At 37.3% G+C, this 18766-nt stretch overlaps 1 protein-coding gene across 1 annotated transcript in view; it reads right to left on the bottom strand.

Moving 5' to 3' along the window:
- The window catches only part of LOC113041912 (vascular endothelial growth factor receptor 1-like), a 31748-nt gene that overhangs the window by 12240 nt on the left and 742 nt on the right, over nt 1–18766 (bottom strand). Inside the window, 11 exon segments of the mRNA XM_026200490.1 lie at nt 327–447; nt 4880–5027; nt 6090–6259; nt 6386–6503; nt 6643–6814; nt 8071–8207; nt 8307–8469; nt 12765–12904; nt 14883–15094; nt 15772–15833; nt 15835–15869. Of these exon segments, the coding sequence (XP_026056275.1) occupies nt 327–447; nt 4880–5027; nt 6090–6259; nt 6386–6503; nt 6643–6814; nt 8071–8207; nt 8307–8469; nt 12765–12904; nt 14883–15094; nt 15772–15833; nt 15835–15869 (1478 nt within the window).

The following is an 18766-nucleotide window of genomic DNA, read 5'->3' as shown; positions in this document are numbered from 1 at the left end:
CTCTTTGTTGCTATTTGCTATTGTTGTTCTAGCACCAACAAGAGAAGAGATTCAAGTAAATGCATGGGGGATGGAGATGGAGTATTCTTGAAATAAATGATTTAATGTTGTTCCAGTAATCAGAGAGGAAGTACACCTGTTTAACCACCTACAGAACTAACTAGAATTGGAACTTGATTGTTGTTATCCGGAACACATAATTCCACAGAACTGAGTGTAGATGCACTCGTGTGAATCCCGGGGGAGTACTTTTGCGTTCTTGTATGTCCTTTTGTGTATTCATTTCATCTGTTCCCTATGATCAGTCCACCCACTTGAAGACTCACCTTATTCTTCCCTTCTAACACTTCCTGTCTGTAGCTGACGGTCAGGATGGGATTGTGGGTGGACGTGACTTCTGTCTTCTCGCTGACTGCAGTCCAGGACGAAGGAGGAGGCTTCTCGCATCTTAGAGAGAGGAAGACAGAGGACGAGAAAGAGGAAGAGAGAACGACAGCACTCTCAGTTCAGAAGTGTCGAAGCATGATGTCACAAGACACAGATGTGTAGCACAGCTGCGGTATGAAAGGGGAAGACCAGAATCTTCCATTCCCTGGTCTCCTGGGAATTCCTTTTTCACTGTAGTCAAATTATGGAATTGTTTCTTAGGAATTTTTGGAGGAATTCATTCTGAGTGTGTGTGTGTCATTTGTGTCAGGATATGGCGACACTCATTGGAGTGTTCCGTAATTAGCAGTGTGTGGGGCTTGGATGTGTTCCTTTTCCTGCCTGTAAATAATGTGAATGCCAAGCTTCCGAAGTTCCAACCTCTAATCCAATTTGCACACCAACTTCGAGGCATTTATCCCATTATCTTATCCATGCCAATTCTTTAAGGTCGCTAATCTTTGGAGCAAGGTTCTGATGGGCCATGGTGATGGGTATTTGTCCGTGACTGTGTGCCCACCGCCCTGTTACCCCTCCCTGGCTTTGACGACTCTCTCTGATTGCTCTTCCTATTTGGCTGAGACAGTGAGTGTTCTGTCCTCGTATGTCCCACCCTGATAATGACAACAGCACTTCTTAAACACACAGTCAACTCTCCCACGGCTCTCCGGGAAGAGTCGCTCGCTCGTTCTCTCATACACACACACACACACACTCACACAAAGAGAGCCTTCAAACGTCCATTTGTTTAACCACAAACATCCCCACTCATTCTGCATTCACACACATTCATCCATAACCAGTGTGCCTGTGTACAGTATTACGAACTGACTTCAGTGGGTCATTATGAAATCTAGTCTGTTTTATTGTCTAGAAAAGCATCAGTCAAGAAACAGTTTATTAAAGTCAGCCAATATTTCAGCTACATCTTTGCCAGCAGCTAGGACTTCACATATGCATTTTCTGGAACCAAACAGACCATATTGTACAAATAATTCCAAGCAAATTTAATGTAAAAACAAATACATTTGATATAAACACATACATTAGATATTAAAATACATTTTTTTTTATCAGCATTCTTACACATTTGGTAATTACTGAGCTTTACCATAAGTAAGTTAGTTGTATAAAATTATTAAATATTAGAATCATATATTACTCATAGACAATCTGTATAAAAAGGGACAAATCACACTGGGAGAGACCCGTAGAGTAGAAACAAACACACAAATACTCATGCAACACGCACAAACACTGGCATACAAACAGGCAGGATATTCTCTTTCAGCACAGAATAAAGCAACTGTAATACACAGCATCACTGTGAAGTGGAAGAGTTTAACATAAGATGACAAACAGGATGACACAGAGCTTTTGTCATTTATTTACGGCCGATCAGAACTCCTACACAGCAGGCATTCTGGGCCAGGTCCAGTATGAAAAAAAAACCTGAAATTCAAATAGGAAACCCTCATTTTCTCTGCCCTCCTTGGCTCACGTAGAGATAGTAGATAGAGGATATTTTCATCATGTACAATCTGAACTCACAGCTTTTGTGGATGTTAGAACTACAACTGATGGTTTGGGTTTTGGAGCTGGAGGCTTGGTTCATACATCCTTTATAGTACCACTTAAGAACACAAAAAGCAAAAGCAGCACCAGGCAGTGTATTGATGTGGATCATGCTCAGAAAGAGGGAGAGCAGAAAAAACTGTCTCTATACAACAACAACAAAGAGGAATAAATTAGGATGTAGTTCCCGGGGTGCAGAGATATCAGCCTCTCCGTCCTGTGTGAGCCAAGCTGTTCTGGATCCTCGTGAGATGGCATGCTTTTAGTGATGTCTCTGGGGTGGCTGGATAAGGAAGGGCACTGGCTGTTGTAGGGTTATTTGTGAGTGTGGCAGGACAGGTGAGGGGGATTGTGGGGGATCGGTAAAGTGGGGCAGAGGGTGTGTGTGTTTCTGTGTGGGATCAGGGACTCTCAAGAATAGATCAAGCTCCTGAGGAAGCGGACTGTGCCACGTTTGAAGACGGAGGGACAATCACGCTGCTGGGAAGCTGTCTCGCGTCGGGGAGGAAGCCAAACAACGAGAGGAAAAGCGCTCTGATTTTTCGCACAGGAAGCCCGTCTGCGCCTCCTGCCTGGCTGAGATAAGAGTGCTGCTGTTCCCATGGTCGAGCTCAAGCCCATCCAGCCGCTATCAGGCCGGCCCGGCCCACAACTGCTCTCTCCCTGGGCCTCCTCCACTGCAGCGTCAGGCCAGCCGCGCCGGGCTGCTATAAAGAATAAGGGCCTGAGTCAGGGTCCAGCCAGTCAAGACCTCTCAACAGAATGTACATACAATACCTTTCAATGATCAAGCTTTACAAAGTGCTTTCATTTTTTATTTTTTAAATCATATATACCTTTTGAAATTTAAGACGCGTATATCTTATCAAAATCAATATATATATATATATATATATATATATATATATACAGATAGAGAGAATCTACAGGCATTTTCTGCACCCATTTTAGCATAAACTCCCAGAGAAAGAATTTAAACAAGGTAATATGTGTTAAACTAAATAATAGTAAAATAATAAAAATAATAGTAATAAGAATAATTCATCATGTGACAAAGTAAAAAAAATAAAAAAATAACTTACTTTACTTGTACTATTTTTCAACGTTTCTATGTTTTTTTCTTATTTATACTGAAGCACTAAAATTACTAAAACTTAATAAAACTAGAAATATTAAAAATCTAGGTAACACTTTTGTATAGGGACCAATTCTCACTATTTAACTAGTTGCTTATCAGCATGCCTATTATTAACATAATGGCTGTTTATTAGTACTTATAATGCACATATTTTGCATGACCATATTCTATATTCCCAATCCTACCCAATACATAAACTTTAGAAATACCTTACTAACTAGTAATAAGCAGCAAATTAGTCATTTATTGAGGCAAAAGTCATTGTTACTGGTGTTAATAGCAGGAGTTGGACCTTCTTTGATATATTGGACCAAACAGTATTAATAATAATTGAATCATTGCATTTTTGCATGAACTTTCACTTTAAGATTGCATGAAGAACAGTTGGCAAATACAGGGAGTTTGTTGCATTATTCCAGCCAAAAAGACTTTTCCTCTTTGTGATTTTTAGTTCTTTTAGGAAGCACTCAAAGAATAGGCCAAGAAAAATCACCAATATAACATGTCATGAAGGCAATACAATAAGGGGAAGCATGATCTAAAAATGGACACATTTTGAGCAGAAATGGCAGTGTCATACTTTAGTGTAACACTTTCAGGGTTTGATTATAAAAAAATATTGATGTGTGTGTGAGAGTCTATATGGGAGTAGGCTGGGAATGTATGTGAAAGGGTGTTTGTGTGGGATGAGCAATGCTTACTAAATTTTTCTCATGAGAACGGTGGATATGTAGTATATCAGACATTGAAGAAGGCATGGCAGGATGCGTCTGAGCAATCACAATAATAAACAGCCAGCATTCTGCACAGGAAGTTCATTAAATCATAGTGTTTAATTTAGAAACGAACAAATCGTGCTTGTAAGCATGGAACATCTTTTGAAGTGCTTTTTTCTGCACTTTCAACTCGGGAGTTAAATTCAGTTCTGTGACTGTACCAGGCACACATTCACACAAATACGAACACATACACTCGAGCGTCTACATCCACACAAAAATGAATAGAGACACACACATGAAAGGCCTTCTCAAGCATCTGTTCTACAGGCTAAGAGGAAACCCTGTCTGAACACATGCTGAACTAGACAAAACAGGTCTCTATTCACAAACATACACACACACAAGTGTGTGTGTATGTTTGTGCATATAGACACATGTCTCCACTCATATGTGAATTCATTCTAAAAATAAAACACATAAAAAACACTGTGACCAGGTACAGTGTGAAATAACTGAACTGCTTAAATATTTTCAGGACATTACGCAATGATGGAGAGGATATCTAACTTAGTCTAGTGTGGGAAATCCAAACCTAGCAAAACTGCATTGTCTCTCGTGTGTTTTTTCACCTGGATCAAATACTAAATTAAAAGTGACTGAACTTTTGGCCCTGACCCAGTATTCTTCACCGTATCCCTTTCCTCTGTGACTAAACGGCAACGAGGACACGATTAGTCAGTCATTTGGGAAATGTTTTCAAATTTAGAAAGTTCATTGTAATGCTTTCACTTCTTAAAACATGAGAGTGGGAAATAAACTGAGATTTTAGAGAGCTCGCAGAGGCCTCAATAAAACAAAGGGACCATAACCTTCCTAAAAATGTTATGCAAGTAGGCTACTTTGGCTCATAATAATAAGGTTGATAATAATGTATTTTATCTGCATTTCAATATGCGTTCATCACTGTCTTATTTTGTATTTGATACACATTTGTGTGTTTCTGAGTGGATTGTGAACTTACAGGCCTTTCGGAGGACATGGATGCCAGAGCCATTGTATTTGAGGTGGTGGGACACCGTGAGAGGTGCAGTGAAGGGCTTGTCTGCTGCCTCTCTGGACAGTCCCGGCTTGCTGAGAGGAAACTGTCTTTTCTCCAATCTGTGGCTTCACTGTCAACAGATTTCGATGAAAGGGAAAAGGCAATGAGGGTATATTGTCATAGTCTCCATCATAAATAATAATGAAATTGAATTGAATTGAATAAATTCATTATTGTGTGTGTGTGTGTGTGTGTGTGATTTTGTTTGAGGAAAAACAAAAACGGATCTTTTTTTTTACATTTTAATTATAAATTGTTAAACTATCAAATTTACCCAACAGTTTGATTGAATTTAATAAAACAGTTATATAACATTAAAAGTAGTGCTGGGCAACAATTAATCATGATTAATCACATTCAAAATCAAAGTTTTTGTTTATATATATATAACCTTTAAAGTTGTCCAAATGTTGTCCTTTGAAATGCATATTACTAATCAAAAGGTACATTTTGATAAATTTGCGGTAGGAAATGTACAAAATATCTTAATGGAACATGATCTTTACTTAATATCCTAATGATTTTTGCCATAAAAAAAAAATCACAAATTTTGACTCATAAAATGTTTTTTTGTCTATTGCTACAAATATACCTGCGCAACCTAAGACTGGTTTCGTGGTCCACGGTTAAACATAATATAAGTGTGTTCTGGGTATATTCATTTTTATTATTAAATTTTTATTTATTTAGTCATTTATCAGACGCTTATATCCAAAGCGACTAACAAATGAGGACAACAGAAGCAATCTATTGTAGTATTAAAACAACAAAAAAAAGATCCAAAACTAAAAGTTAAAACTTTATAAATACTACCTATACACATTTTTAAAATAAAAAAAAATTAGATAAAAATGGCAAATGCACACAACAAAACTTAACATTTAAATGAAAAATAAAGCTTATCATTTTTTTTTAAATATTAAAGAACAAAAGGTATAAGAGTATAATAATGATTCTAACATAACACTTAATCAAACACCAAAAAAACAACTACGGTTGTGTATGTACAACCACACACACGTACACACATATACATATATATATATATATATTTGGGACATATATTATGTACACAAAATCTCACAAATAATCATTGCTCAACACTTATTAAATGAAAAAAACTCTTTCTCACCATTTACCCCCAACGTGAGTGTGAGGTTCTGATAAAGTCCATACTGCTGGATGCCAGTAAGGATGGTGTAGATTCCTGCATCTTCTTCTGCAACATCCCGAATGACCAGAGAAAACCCATCTACGTGGTAACGGGAGCACCGCTCGGCGGCGATCATCCCATCCTTCAACCTAAACAATAGATTCAGTCATTGAGATTGATTTCCTCTTTAGGCCAAGTATGTTGTTTCTATTCAATTTAATGATCATTTAATCAACTACTTAGCAGCAGAACTATGTAATCACAGGAAATTCTACCAGATGACTTCAGGTGCAGGGAAAGCCCTCAGTTTTGGAGTAAGACGGAAAGATTTCTGTCCTGCAGAAGCCTGAACCACAGGGCCATCTCTGTGCTTGAGTCGAATGAACGGCTGGTCTGGGAACAAACAGACAAGAGAGTAAAACCATCAGAAACACATGTGTGGACAACTGAGAGATAGAAAAGCTGTAAATAGTGAATTAGAATCCATTAGAGGTGGAACAGCAGCGACAAGGTGACTGATTCTAAAACTCACCATAGACAATAACTGTGGTATTTGTTTCTCGCTTAGATGGACCACTTGTTACATGGCATTTGTAAAGTCCTCTGTCTGCTTTGCTCAGTCTAGGGATGGTGAGAAGACTGTAGAAGAGCATGTTGGTTTGGCTCCTTGATATGCGTCTGATGATATTGGCAGATCCATTAGCCTGGAGTAAAAACAAGCAAAGCACATTGTGTCACAAACATCAAGAATATAAACCACACGGCTTTCAGATGAAACCAGGTCTCCAGACAACTGTCCATTTAAAACAATCCTTAGTGCACAAACTGTCATTTAAAATTTCTTAAGTTGCCAAACATAAAAATTTGAGTTTACTCTTTAATAGCTCAGGAGTTTACATGGAGTGAGTTATGAAATTTTAATTTTGAGAAATGAATTTACACACACACACACACACACACGCACGTTTGTTTTTGTGAAAAGTGGGGACATCCCATAGGTGTAAAATTTTTATACTGAACAAATTGTATTTTCTATTGCCCTTCACCAACCCTACCCCTAACCCTAACCCTCACAGGAAACTTGCATTTTTACTTTCTCAAAAATCTCATTCTGTATGGTTTATAAGTGTTTTGAAAAATGGGGACATGGGTTATGTCCTCATAAGTCATCCTCTCCTTGTAATACTTGTGGCATACCCATGTCATTATACAGAGTTGTGTCCTGATATGTCACAAAAACAAGAGCACACACACACACACACACAAACACACACACAAATTAATTTCCTGATCATTTTGAATGATTTAATGAGTTTTGATGGTAGAGTTTGATATATATTAGCAAATCTATGGACAGTTTGAAACTCTAGAGTGGACACATTTCATTATTCTTTTTCTCAGAAGAAAAAAACGTGATGCAGGAGACTTAAAAGTCTCTATGTTCTTTCAATAAGACATTAAACAAGCAAATGTTTGTTGTGGAACTAATTAATTTAGTAGTAATACATCAAGATGAGTTAAATTTTTCTTAAAGGGATAGTTCACTCAAAAGGGAACATTTTGTCATTGTTTACTCACCCTCAAGTTGTTCTAAACCTGTATAAGTTTTTTTTTCATGTTGAACATAAAAGAAGATACTCTGGTAATCAAACAGTTGATGGTCCCCACTGACTTTCATAGTGCTATTTCTTTCCCTTCTCTGGAAGTCAATGGGGACCAACAACTGATTGGTTCTTCAAAATTCTTCAAAATATCTATTTTTTTGTGTACAACATAGGAAAAAAAACTTAAACAGGTTTGAAACAACATGAGGTTGAGTAAATAATGACATAATTTTCTTTTTTGGGTGAATTATTCCTTTAAAAATCCATGTACATAGATTCTGATTATACCAATTGCAGAATAAAGATATTATAAAGAGCAGTTCATAAATCACAACTGCATACTGTGTAAACCTCACCTTTTGTGGGTACGTCCAGCTGATGGAAACCCTGGTGTTCCATGCAGCTGTAACGGTGCAGTTCAGTGCTAACATCTGGCCCTGTAACGTGTGGACCAAACCCGTGCTGTTCAAATACACATCCAGAATCTCATTCACTGCAAGAGAAGAAAACAGATGCAATTTTTAAACTTAAATTTAGGTCCCAATTTTTGGTTCACAAAAAGAAGTTTCTCATAGAAACCTTAAGTGCTTACCTGGTCTGTGAGTCAAGAACTTGTTGCTATATTTGACTCCATTGACGACAGTCTCACAGGAAAATAGCCCGATGTAGAAGAATGTGGGAGTACGGATAGTGAAACCTTGCCTGCTGTTCCAGATGATGTTTCTATGATCAGGAGCTAACCGGTGGATATTAAACTGAAAATGTAACAAAAAGGATAATAAAAAAAAAAAAAAAAAAAACATTAACAGCTACACCACAAGCTTTTGCATTTCTTTTAGGTAAAACAGAGATTTGTGCTTACACTTTGCAAGCTCTAAAAGACTTCCATTTGTGTGTATTGTAAACATAAACTTGCATTTTCAGTTTTGATCTCTTTTGGCCAACGCACACAAGGGCTCTAATGGGTTCAACAGTGCACCGTCCTTGAGAAATTCTTGGAGAGCGGTGTTATGATTTTGTTTACTTTCATATTCAGTGGAGGAAATGTTTACAGGTTTAGATGTGACACTGTGGAAGCGTCCTGCCCTTTCTCAGGGGATCAGGTGGATGCTTTCCTCCCAGTGTGAGCTGCTCAAAATCTCCTGGTTTCTAGAAAGTACTACTGCATTAGCTAAGGATTTAGATAAGCCCTTTACCCAGGAGTATAACAACTATAGATTATTGCTTTAAGTATGGGCACTTTTGGCCTTGTTGACTTAAAATAAACTCTCTTTAAACACATATTTTCCAAAAAACAATGACCAACAGTTGACCAAATGACAATTCTGTAATTTTTCTAAGGCATTATGAACATTTCCACCACACTGTCATTTCCGCCACATCTCAAATGATGTTTGTGTAACAGCATTCTGTGGCGGAAATGATGGTGGTGGAAATGATTTTGGAACAAATCACTGAAATATTTTGGCTAACTGCACAGCTAGCAGTCTCTGTATCCTAAATACACACAATTACATAATATTCTCACACTTTCTTTTTGCAAAATTTGACAAAATTTGAGCCAAAAAAAAGACGACTCTAAGACCACCATTCGACACTGGACTGAACAAACCAGTGTTATTTTTAAAAATATAAAAAACTGTATTCATTAACTGAAATATTATGTTTTCTTTGAGTTGTGATTTTGATTGACTTATGATTGATGATCAGCTGACTTTCTCAGACCACATTGCTAAAACTGTCCAGGCTGAAGATTTGCTTTATTAAACATCAACAAGATCAAGCCCTTTCTTTCGGAACATGCCGCACAACTCCTTGTTTAAGCTCTTGTTCTTTCCAGGCTGGACTATTGCAATGCTAGGATTCCAGCCAGTTCTGTCAAACCTTTTCAATTACTTTAGACTTATATGCCCTCTAGAAGCTTGCGTTCTGCAAGTGAACATCGCTTGATTATGCCATCCCAAAGTCACTTTTTACGGATTTTTTAATTAAATGTTCCCTCCTGGTGGGACTCAATCCGAGCAGCTGAGTCCTTAGCCATCTTCAAGATTTGGCTATAAACACATCTCTTCCATCTTTATTAGACCCTCTAACTCAGTGGTCTCAAACTCAATTCCAGGGGGTGCCACAGTTCTGCAGAGTTTAGCTCCAACCAGCTCCAAATCACACCTGATGGGAAGTTTGTTTGTAATCCTGAAGACCTTGATTAGCTGGATCAGGTGTGTTTGATTAGGGTTGGAGCAAAACCGTGCAGAGCTGTGGTCCTCCAGGAATTGAGTTTGAGACCAATGCTCTAACTCTAGCACTCTCTATTCTAATTCTATGAACTAGCTTTCTAAAGCTTATACAATTAACAAAAGCAAAAAAAGACCTCTAACACTAGCTTTCTCTATCCTTTTATGATTCTATCTGTTTTCTTTTTATTTATTATATTATTTAAAACCCCTTGCTATGTGTACTGTGTTAAGCTAACTGAGACTGGTCATAGTACATATAGTATCATTGCTCTTTTTGATCATTTTGATTGCTTCCATTGTCTTCATCTGTAAGTCGCTTTGGATAAAAGCGTCTGCTAAATGACTAAATGCAATTTTAAAATGTAATGTAAAGGGGTCATATGATGCTTTTTAAAAGATTATTATTTTGCGATTTGGTGTAACAGAATATGTTGACATGCTGTAATGTTCAAAAAACATTATATTATTTTTCAAATACTGTACATGCCCCGCCTCTCTCAGATTGTCGTAACAAATTCTGAATTACCTTAAAAGGAAAATTTGAAATCACATCATAGGACCCCTTTAAATAGTTATTTTAAGCATGAAAAAAGCACATACTATAACAAACTAAAACGAAAATAAAAATTACAAATATGTAATCAAATGCAAATTCAAAATCTTAACAAATACTATTAATAGTACATAAAAATACTCAAATAACACTGGAACTATACTGCTAAAAAAAATCCAGCACCAATTTCAGCAAAAATAGGATTACTGGGCGAACATCATATGATTTAATTATGAACACTTGTAAAGTAAAAGATTGTGCCCCCTTCACCTTTACCAACTAGTCCCACCTAAGTCTTAGGTAACCAACATCCCTCTCTATGGTCAATGCGTAAGAAGGGAGGGCGAGGATGTGGAAACGTGACTCCAGTCCATCTCCTCACATCCTGTTACTACAGGATATAGACATTATGGCTAGGCCCTCAGGTCAGCTTCTGGAAGGGCTCTGCGGCTACTTTCACAGCTTCGGCGAGAGCCTATGTATTGTTCCCTACGCGAAAGGTGCAAGATTAAAGATATACTGCCAAGTGCAAAATCCTCTCAGGAAAAAAACACTCTACCAGTGTGTGACAGTCCAAGTTTGAGAAGGGTGGGGAGAACTTGTATTTATAGCACGTTTACTTTTTGAATATCTGTGCGCAGGGTCGGCAGGGCATAAACAAAGCAAACAGAAATGAAATGTAGTGCCTTTTTGAGCAAGGAGGGAGGATAGGGATGTCATATCACTAGCATATCCTAAAACAGTTTCCATCCTGCATGCGTGGAGCCAAAGGCAGCGCCATTGGAACTGGTCAACTTGTTCTTTTCCGTTTCCTCTTCTCATCTGAAATTCATCCTGAAATGCTTAAGTCCTTTTTTAAACCCTCTTGAGACTTCTGTTGCCATATTTGGACTCTATGTCTCCAGAGATGTAGTAGTGTATCTAATCATAACATAAATACACAGCAAGCCATCTTTTTAAGCTTCATTCCTTCATTCCTCTCTGTCCGTGCCACCAGCTGTGGAAGACATCAGTCTGCGTGAGGTGGTCTCGGCGTCATCTCCTTGGCTTTGTGCAGTGCCAACAAGAAAAGGAAGCTGTGGGCGCCGTTCACTCTGAGCATCGGCTTAAAGTATCCATGTCATGCCGTGCCAAAAAGACTTCTGTACATCCCCTCCACATGCCGTCATGAACACACACACATCCGAACTGGCACGAAGAGATGCACACTTGCCCTTATAACCTGGGGTGATTGTTTGATAAGGACAGGGAGAGTTTGTAAATGAGAGTGAGAGGATGTACTCCACGTATGACAGTGGAAGAGTAGGGATTTGGCACGAAAAGCCTACTACAGAAGTACTTGGCACTAATGATCTGTCTTTTTCTGATTATTTGCAATAACAATTCATCACACGTCAATTTGCTCCAATGTCGACTTTCAGTCCAGTGCAGCAACAGCGTTAAAGTCCTTAGAAAGCACACACACTGTAATGTGTTTACTGTAGTGGCTGCGCACATGCACACAGAGAATGCGCGCACACACACACACATATACTGTAGATGTGCATTCTTCCTTTCATAGAGCCAAACGGAGCTGAATATAATAGAACACAAGGTCTTTAGAGAAGCTCTTGTTAAATAGTGATTTTAATGGCATTACAAATGTGATGTAAGTAAAGAACATGAAAAAAGCAGCGCACACGAGCTGTGTCACAAATGATACACTACGCACTACGTATTTATGCACTGTGTACTCAACTGTGTAGTGTATGAATTACATAAGGATATTTTTTTCATTCATAATCATAGTTAGATAACCCCCCCCCCCCCCCACATAATTAAAGCTTTGATGGTTGAGTGCATTAAGTGTCCAACATTCCACAATCATTATTATTTTTTTGGTTATTAAGTGCATCATTTGGGTATTTAAAGTACACAAATTGGGACGCACAAACTGCTCAGAATTAAATGTAGAAAAGATTTTCTTCGGGTTTGAAATGTTAGTATAGAGCTGTTTTTTCTATTTTTATGACAGAGAGATGTTAAAAATTGTCTGTTGAACACTTGAACAGATATAATTAAAAAATCTTTAGACATGAGTTTGTCCCAAAACAATCAGACAGAGCATCATAAAGCAACAAGTCATAAATACCCCTTTCATAATAATATATCTATAGATCTCTCACATCAAACATGTTGTGTTCAGTGCTGAGAAACAGATTTCTTGTTCCTGGAAAGAGGGAAAGCTGATGTGTCTTATGAAATGATTTGTTTGACTCACAGCTGAGACACTCTCCTTGACCAACAAGACTTTGGCATCCGGGTTTGTGACTCTGCAGGGGAACACCAACGGCTCTCCCTCCTTCATGTACACCACATCTGGGATCTCCGAGTGCATCTTTACAAACGGCTGCTGGCTATCTGAAACACCAATGCTGAGGTCAGGAACAAACAGACACTGCATACAAACAGTAGATGCTGACAACAATCTAGAGTCAGCAACAAATCCAGAGAGAATGCATGCTTGTTATCAAACGCTCTCTCTCTGTTGTTTTCTCTGTTGCACTTTCGCCCCAGTTGCAATATTCTTGTGGCAATGAAAGGCTTTGGGTGTTGCTCGCCCCATTGTTCGAAGCTCTGGTGTTATTAAAGGAACAGAAAAAAATCTCTGAACAATTTAACAAAAGTACCCAAAGGACTGTTGGATGTTTCCTTGTCGTGCTTTGATTCAATATAAAGGATGCAGGGTGAGGCTAAATAGACATGGTCGCAAGAGCGATTGATGGTCCTCAGGGGCCTTGTTGGCTAAGCGGGGGCCACACCTAGTGACCTGGGGCACCTCTTAGCCTTCCTTAATGCCTGACCAGGCAGGATCTTAGTTTCTTCTGCCCCAGCATGCCCTTAAGGTGCCCACTCCCATGTACAGACACGCATCCCAACAAACATACACAAGGAGACATCGCATCCTCTATCCTCGTCTCCAAGTTGTCCCTCCCCCGGAGCAGCACAGGATACGGACAGCCGGGCTGAGGGAGATAGATAAGGCTGGGTACCCTGGGAAAGGCTGCCCAAGAGCTGAGCCTTTCAACAGCTGGGGCTATTTCTGTCCCCTCGAGGTAGCACGTAAATGAAAGTTATCGTTTCAATTTAGTCAAAAGTGAGAGAGGACAGTCTACGGTGTGAGAAAAACACATTAAATGCCAGTGTGAATCCGTGCCAGACGCTCACTTAGTCGGATGTGTTGCCTCGAGAGAAAAATGGTGTTTAGGTATTATTTGCTTCTTGAGGTTTCCTGTTTAGCCTTAAGCAACAGAAATGGTCAGTGAGATGGCCAAGCTATTAAACGGAGGCCAGTGTCGTGACAAATTTGGTCCTCTTTGGAAATCGGGTCTCTGCTAGGATCCCCAAGTAATCCCAGCGTTTATTGGGTACTCTCGTTAGCACCTCATTACAATTCCTACAAAATCATGTTGTTTATCACATGTTGTTTAAAATTATTTAAGGTCGGATTACACCAACAACGATGACTATAATGCTAATTAGGGGTGCTCCGATCACGATCGGCCGATTATGCGCAAATCCACTTCATTTTCAGCGTTTTTTGGTGCATCTTCTCAGTTAACAACGGCTCTGTGTAGTAACAGCTGCTCTATGTGAAATCCGCACCTCATGGAATTAACCGCTGATTAGAGAACCGGCTTTACTGATGAGATGCGCATTAACGATCGGCCGTTCGTGATCGGAGCACCCCTAATGCTAACTACAACGCAACTATAGTGTCAAAATCAGTAGACGATAACGTTACATTATATCAAGCATTTTAAAGTCAAGTGAATTTTGATTGGCTGCCAATGTTTTTATCGTTTAACAGCTAGAACATCAAACATTTTGAAAGTGATTCCAACAACATTGTTTCTATGTCATTACCATTATAAAATAATGTGATAATTAAAACTTTATAATTAATTTTATCATTATAGTTACCGTCATAGTTAGCTGAGATATTAGCATAGCATACAGATTCGCCCAATATCTTAGCTTGTGCACCATGCATTTTACATGTGTTCATCTCCAGCCTTTAAACGTAAAAACATGCTAAATAAAATATTTCAGTTCAATATTCACTATTACTATTTATTATTTTTTTGTCTTCTCTAGTTTGCTTCCTAATTTAGTTGTCAAATAAACCTGACATTTTATATTCAAAATAGTGCTGACTCCTAGGATGATCTTTTTTGCTTTGGATAAGCAGTTATATACATATTTTAAATTAATATCCTTTGTTTTAATTGGTATACCTATTAAATGATAGTTTAAGACTTAATGCAGACATGATTTCAAGGAAATACACTGAAAAGAAAGGGTTTAAGGGTTCCAGCGTTCACCTGAAGCGTCTTACCTCTGATGTAGACGTACACAGAGGCCTGTTTGCGCTGCTTTTGGAGGTACCTGCAGCGGTAAGAGCCAGTGTGTTGAGCTAAAGCAGGACTGAGCGTCAGGCGGCTGCAGTACTGGTTATTTTTCTTCCCGCATACAGTCTTTTCTATCTGGGTGCCGTGGTAGACTTTCGGGACGCCTGATGGCAAAACCCAATGGAGCTCCCACCGACCCCTGAAACATCAAGTTTGGATTATACAATGCACTTTATACCTAATGGTCCAAGTACATCATGTCACTATCAGTAATCAATATATAATGGAGCCAAAAAGTTTGGGACCACTTATGAAAATGATTCTATTTTCCATTTTACTAAACTTTACTAGCATTGAATGTTAGGCCAGCTCAGTCAATGTGATTTATGATTGACTTATGATTTGTTGGTTTTTTTGTTTGTTTTGTATTTAGTTTTGCATTAATGACAGCATCAAATGCATTTGCAAAAATGCATAAAATCTGATGATCAAGTTCTCCAGGATGATTTGAGAGACTGTTGTGTATATTCACTTTTGACCTTTTTGACCTTTTGTACAAAGGAGGTAATGGTCAAATTTGATTGACCATTACCTTTTGAAATATTTTAGACATTTAAAGCCCCAAAGTGTTCTGTTTATTTCAAGATTTAAATCAAATGACATATGCCAGATCTCCAGTGTGCTCTTAAGATTTTGACCCCACTCAATTTTTTTTTATCTTTAATAGTTGCATTTTACAATCTAAACGTCAATCGTTCTACATTCCTCCTTACTAAAATCGGTATCACCTCTGTTAATCATAAACCCATTCATCCAAAAAAATCAGGATCCAATTTTAACAATTTCTTCCTCCTTTAACCATGACAAATCACTCACCTGCAGTTTAGCTGAAGTGTCTGATTTCTCTCTATAATAAGCTGCTTTTCAGTAACATCCAAACACTGGAGAACTGAACCTCCCTTTTGTGTCTGTATCTTCAAGATAGAAAACAGAAAGGCATGTTAGAGTTTGCTGAATAAAATACAGTGAAGCTTTACAGAGTGACATTGACCACATTTTACATTTAGATGATAAGAGTCCATGTAGAACTTACATAAAATAGGACTAAGCCATTTAAAGCTATAGAAACATACCAGCTCCTGCTAATACTGACAGTTATATTTTAGTTGCTTCTGAGCACAGCACAACTTTTTCATGGTTGTTATTAAAGGTCAGTTGAGTATTGTTCAGAGATACTTGAGATCCTTTACAATGCAATGTTTATTAAGTGAAAGAGATTTAATAAATCATCAGAAAACATCACATTAATGTGTTTTTTTTATTTTTATAATAATGTTAATAAAAATAATGATAAAAAAGAAACACAACCAATTATTTTATATTTTCATTTTTTTTACCGTGAATAAGTACATAAATAAAATAAACGTAAAATCTCAGCTGTAGACTAAGTTTCGAAATATCATCAAAATAATTGTTCTTCTTTAGTTTGTGACACAATTCTGTATCTATTAGTCCTAGAATAATTATACTAACGTATTTTTCAACTTTGCATATAGATATTTTCTTGTTATCTTCTTGTAATATATGTAGCCTACACAAATTCATGCATACATTTAATTGTATTCATCTGATCCCTAATGAACATAAATCGAACGTAACGACGTAGTATTTTGAACTGAATAACAGGCTTATAAAAATGATTACCATATCCTCGTTATGCTGTGACATTAATGGCCTATTTTATATGCAGAATCACATGTATGGTGAGCACAAATACATTAATCAAAAATAGTGGTCGCATACTCCAGCTTTCATCTCTTTTTGTAATAAAGAAAAAAAAAACACTTAACTGTGAGTTAAGGTGGCATATAATTCAATATGATTTTAAACATCTCGTCTCACTACAACACGAACCAGCATAATTTCCTTGCCATTATTCACACGCTAATGCGCAGGCCATGTGCCGTCTATATATTAAAATTGTATTGTAGTTAGAACAATGTCAAAAAAAAAAAGGAAGCAGGAGTCAAGCACTTTTTCCCACCCTGAGTCCCGCATGGGATTCAAACAGGCTCGTTATCAGCCGGTCCACACGCTGAGGTTCCCTTACAGAAACCCCAACAGGAGCGCCTGCCACGAATGAGGGCACGAAAACCTGCCAAATTCAACAAACCTTACACGTCATATCTGATAAAAGCTAATGAACCAGAGCAAATAGGCTGAAGCACGTAGGAAAGGTCAGTTACACGAACAAAAATACAGAACTTAAAAACATTATATGGATGTTGCATGCACTTAAGCATTATTTTAATTTGAGTTATAAATGTGTCGGAAACGCTACGCATTTACGGTCATTTTGTGTTTTAACTTAAATTCTTCAGTCTTTACTTGTGTGACAACTTAAATATCACAAGAAGAAAAATGCATCATATCTATGAAGACTGATTCAAAAAATTATTAGTAGCTATTAAATAGGCTACTGAAATTTTTCGTTATTTAAATAGATTATGATTTTTTAAAAAATGGTTAAAGGCAGGAAACATTTTTAAGTTCTATAAAGGAATTTTATTCTTTGCTTAACTTTATTGACCACAAAAAAAGCCAGTTCAAGAACTGTAAAAAGGAAAACGTTTCTTGATAAGAAGGTTCTTTGTTGCAAACTAAGAACTTTAATTTTAACAAGAATACGCTAAACGGAAATGCAATTATTATTATAATTATTTCATTTGCATTACTACATTTTTTTTTTAAATAGTGTATTATTTTTGTTCAGTTGAAATTTATTTATTAGTGCATTTTGTTTGTAGCACTTTTTTAGGCAATCTTTCTTAAAATGCATTGTCCTGATTAACTTTACAAAATTATTTCCCCTGCATAACTGTATGCTTTTGAGCAAGCATGCATGGGACATATGCTAAACGGAAATGCAATTATTATTATAATTATTTCATTTGCTTTACTACATTTTTTTTTAAATAGTGTATTATTTTTGTTCAGTTGAAATTGATTTATTAGTGCATTTTGTTGTAGCACTTTTTTAGCAATCTTTCTAAAATGCATTGTCCTGATTAACTTTACAAAATTATTTCCCCTGCATAACTGTATGCTTTTGAGCAAGCATGCATGGTACATATGCTTAAAACACATGTTTGGCCATTAATCAATTTCATTTTTCCATCCTGTGATGCAAGTGGTGAATTGTTGACCAATAAAGCACTAATAATCACGCAGTGCAGACAGTACATCGCTTCACCCCTGGCTTCCTCCCCTTGGGTCTGTTTTAGCTATAACACCCTGATTAGCGCTGGTTCCTGCCTCACGGTGGTCATGACCCCGAAGTCATTTATATTAGAACTTCCATTTCACTCAGGAAAAATAACGCCCTCTCTGATTCAACCGTGGCCAAACATTAAAGGAAGCCAAGTAAGAGCAGAGAGGTCTTTACTATCAAAACAACTTGTCCTACTATGGCAGGCCGATTTAGCATTTATTTCTTATAACTAACGTATGTTTTTATATTAGTAGCCTACTTATTTTTAACTATTAATAAGCAATTATATTTTTAATTATCCTATCTGTATAATTGTTTCTTTCACATGAGTTTTGTCTATTTCTGCACATATCTTGTTTGTTGTTATTTTTTATATATGCATTTTTCATTAATTATTCTGATTTCCATTTCACTTGTTCATTCAATAATATAACCAGATGGTTGGATTATAGCATTCCAATAAAAATAGTTACAATTAACTACATTTTTCTCTAACAATGTGTGATTTTAGAAATCAAATTGTATAAGGATATCAGTTTCAGCTATCAACTATTCTTTTCAGACAAGTTGTTTGGACAATTGTGACTAATTGTATAGATT

This window comes from Carassius auratus, chromosome 24 (genome assembly GCF_003368295.1).
Source record: "Carassius auratus strain Wakin chromosome 24, ASM336829v1, whole genome shotgun sequence".
Lineage (NCBI taxonomy): Eukaryota > Metazoa > Chordata > Actinopteri > Cypriniformes > Cyprinidae > Carassius > Carassius auratus.
The sequence above is the reverse complement of the archived record's forward strand: the minus strand, read 5'-3'. Positions and strand labels throughout refer to the sequence as shown.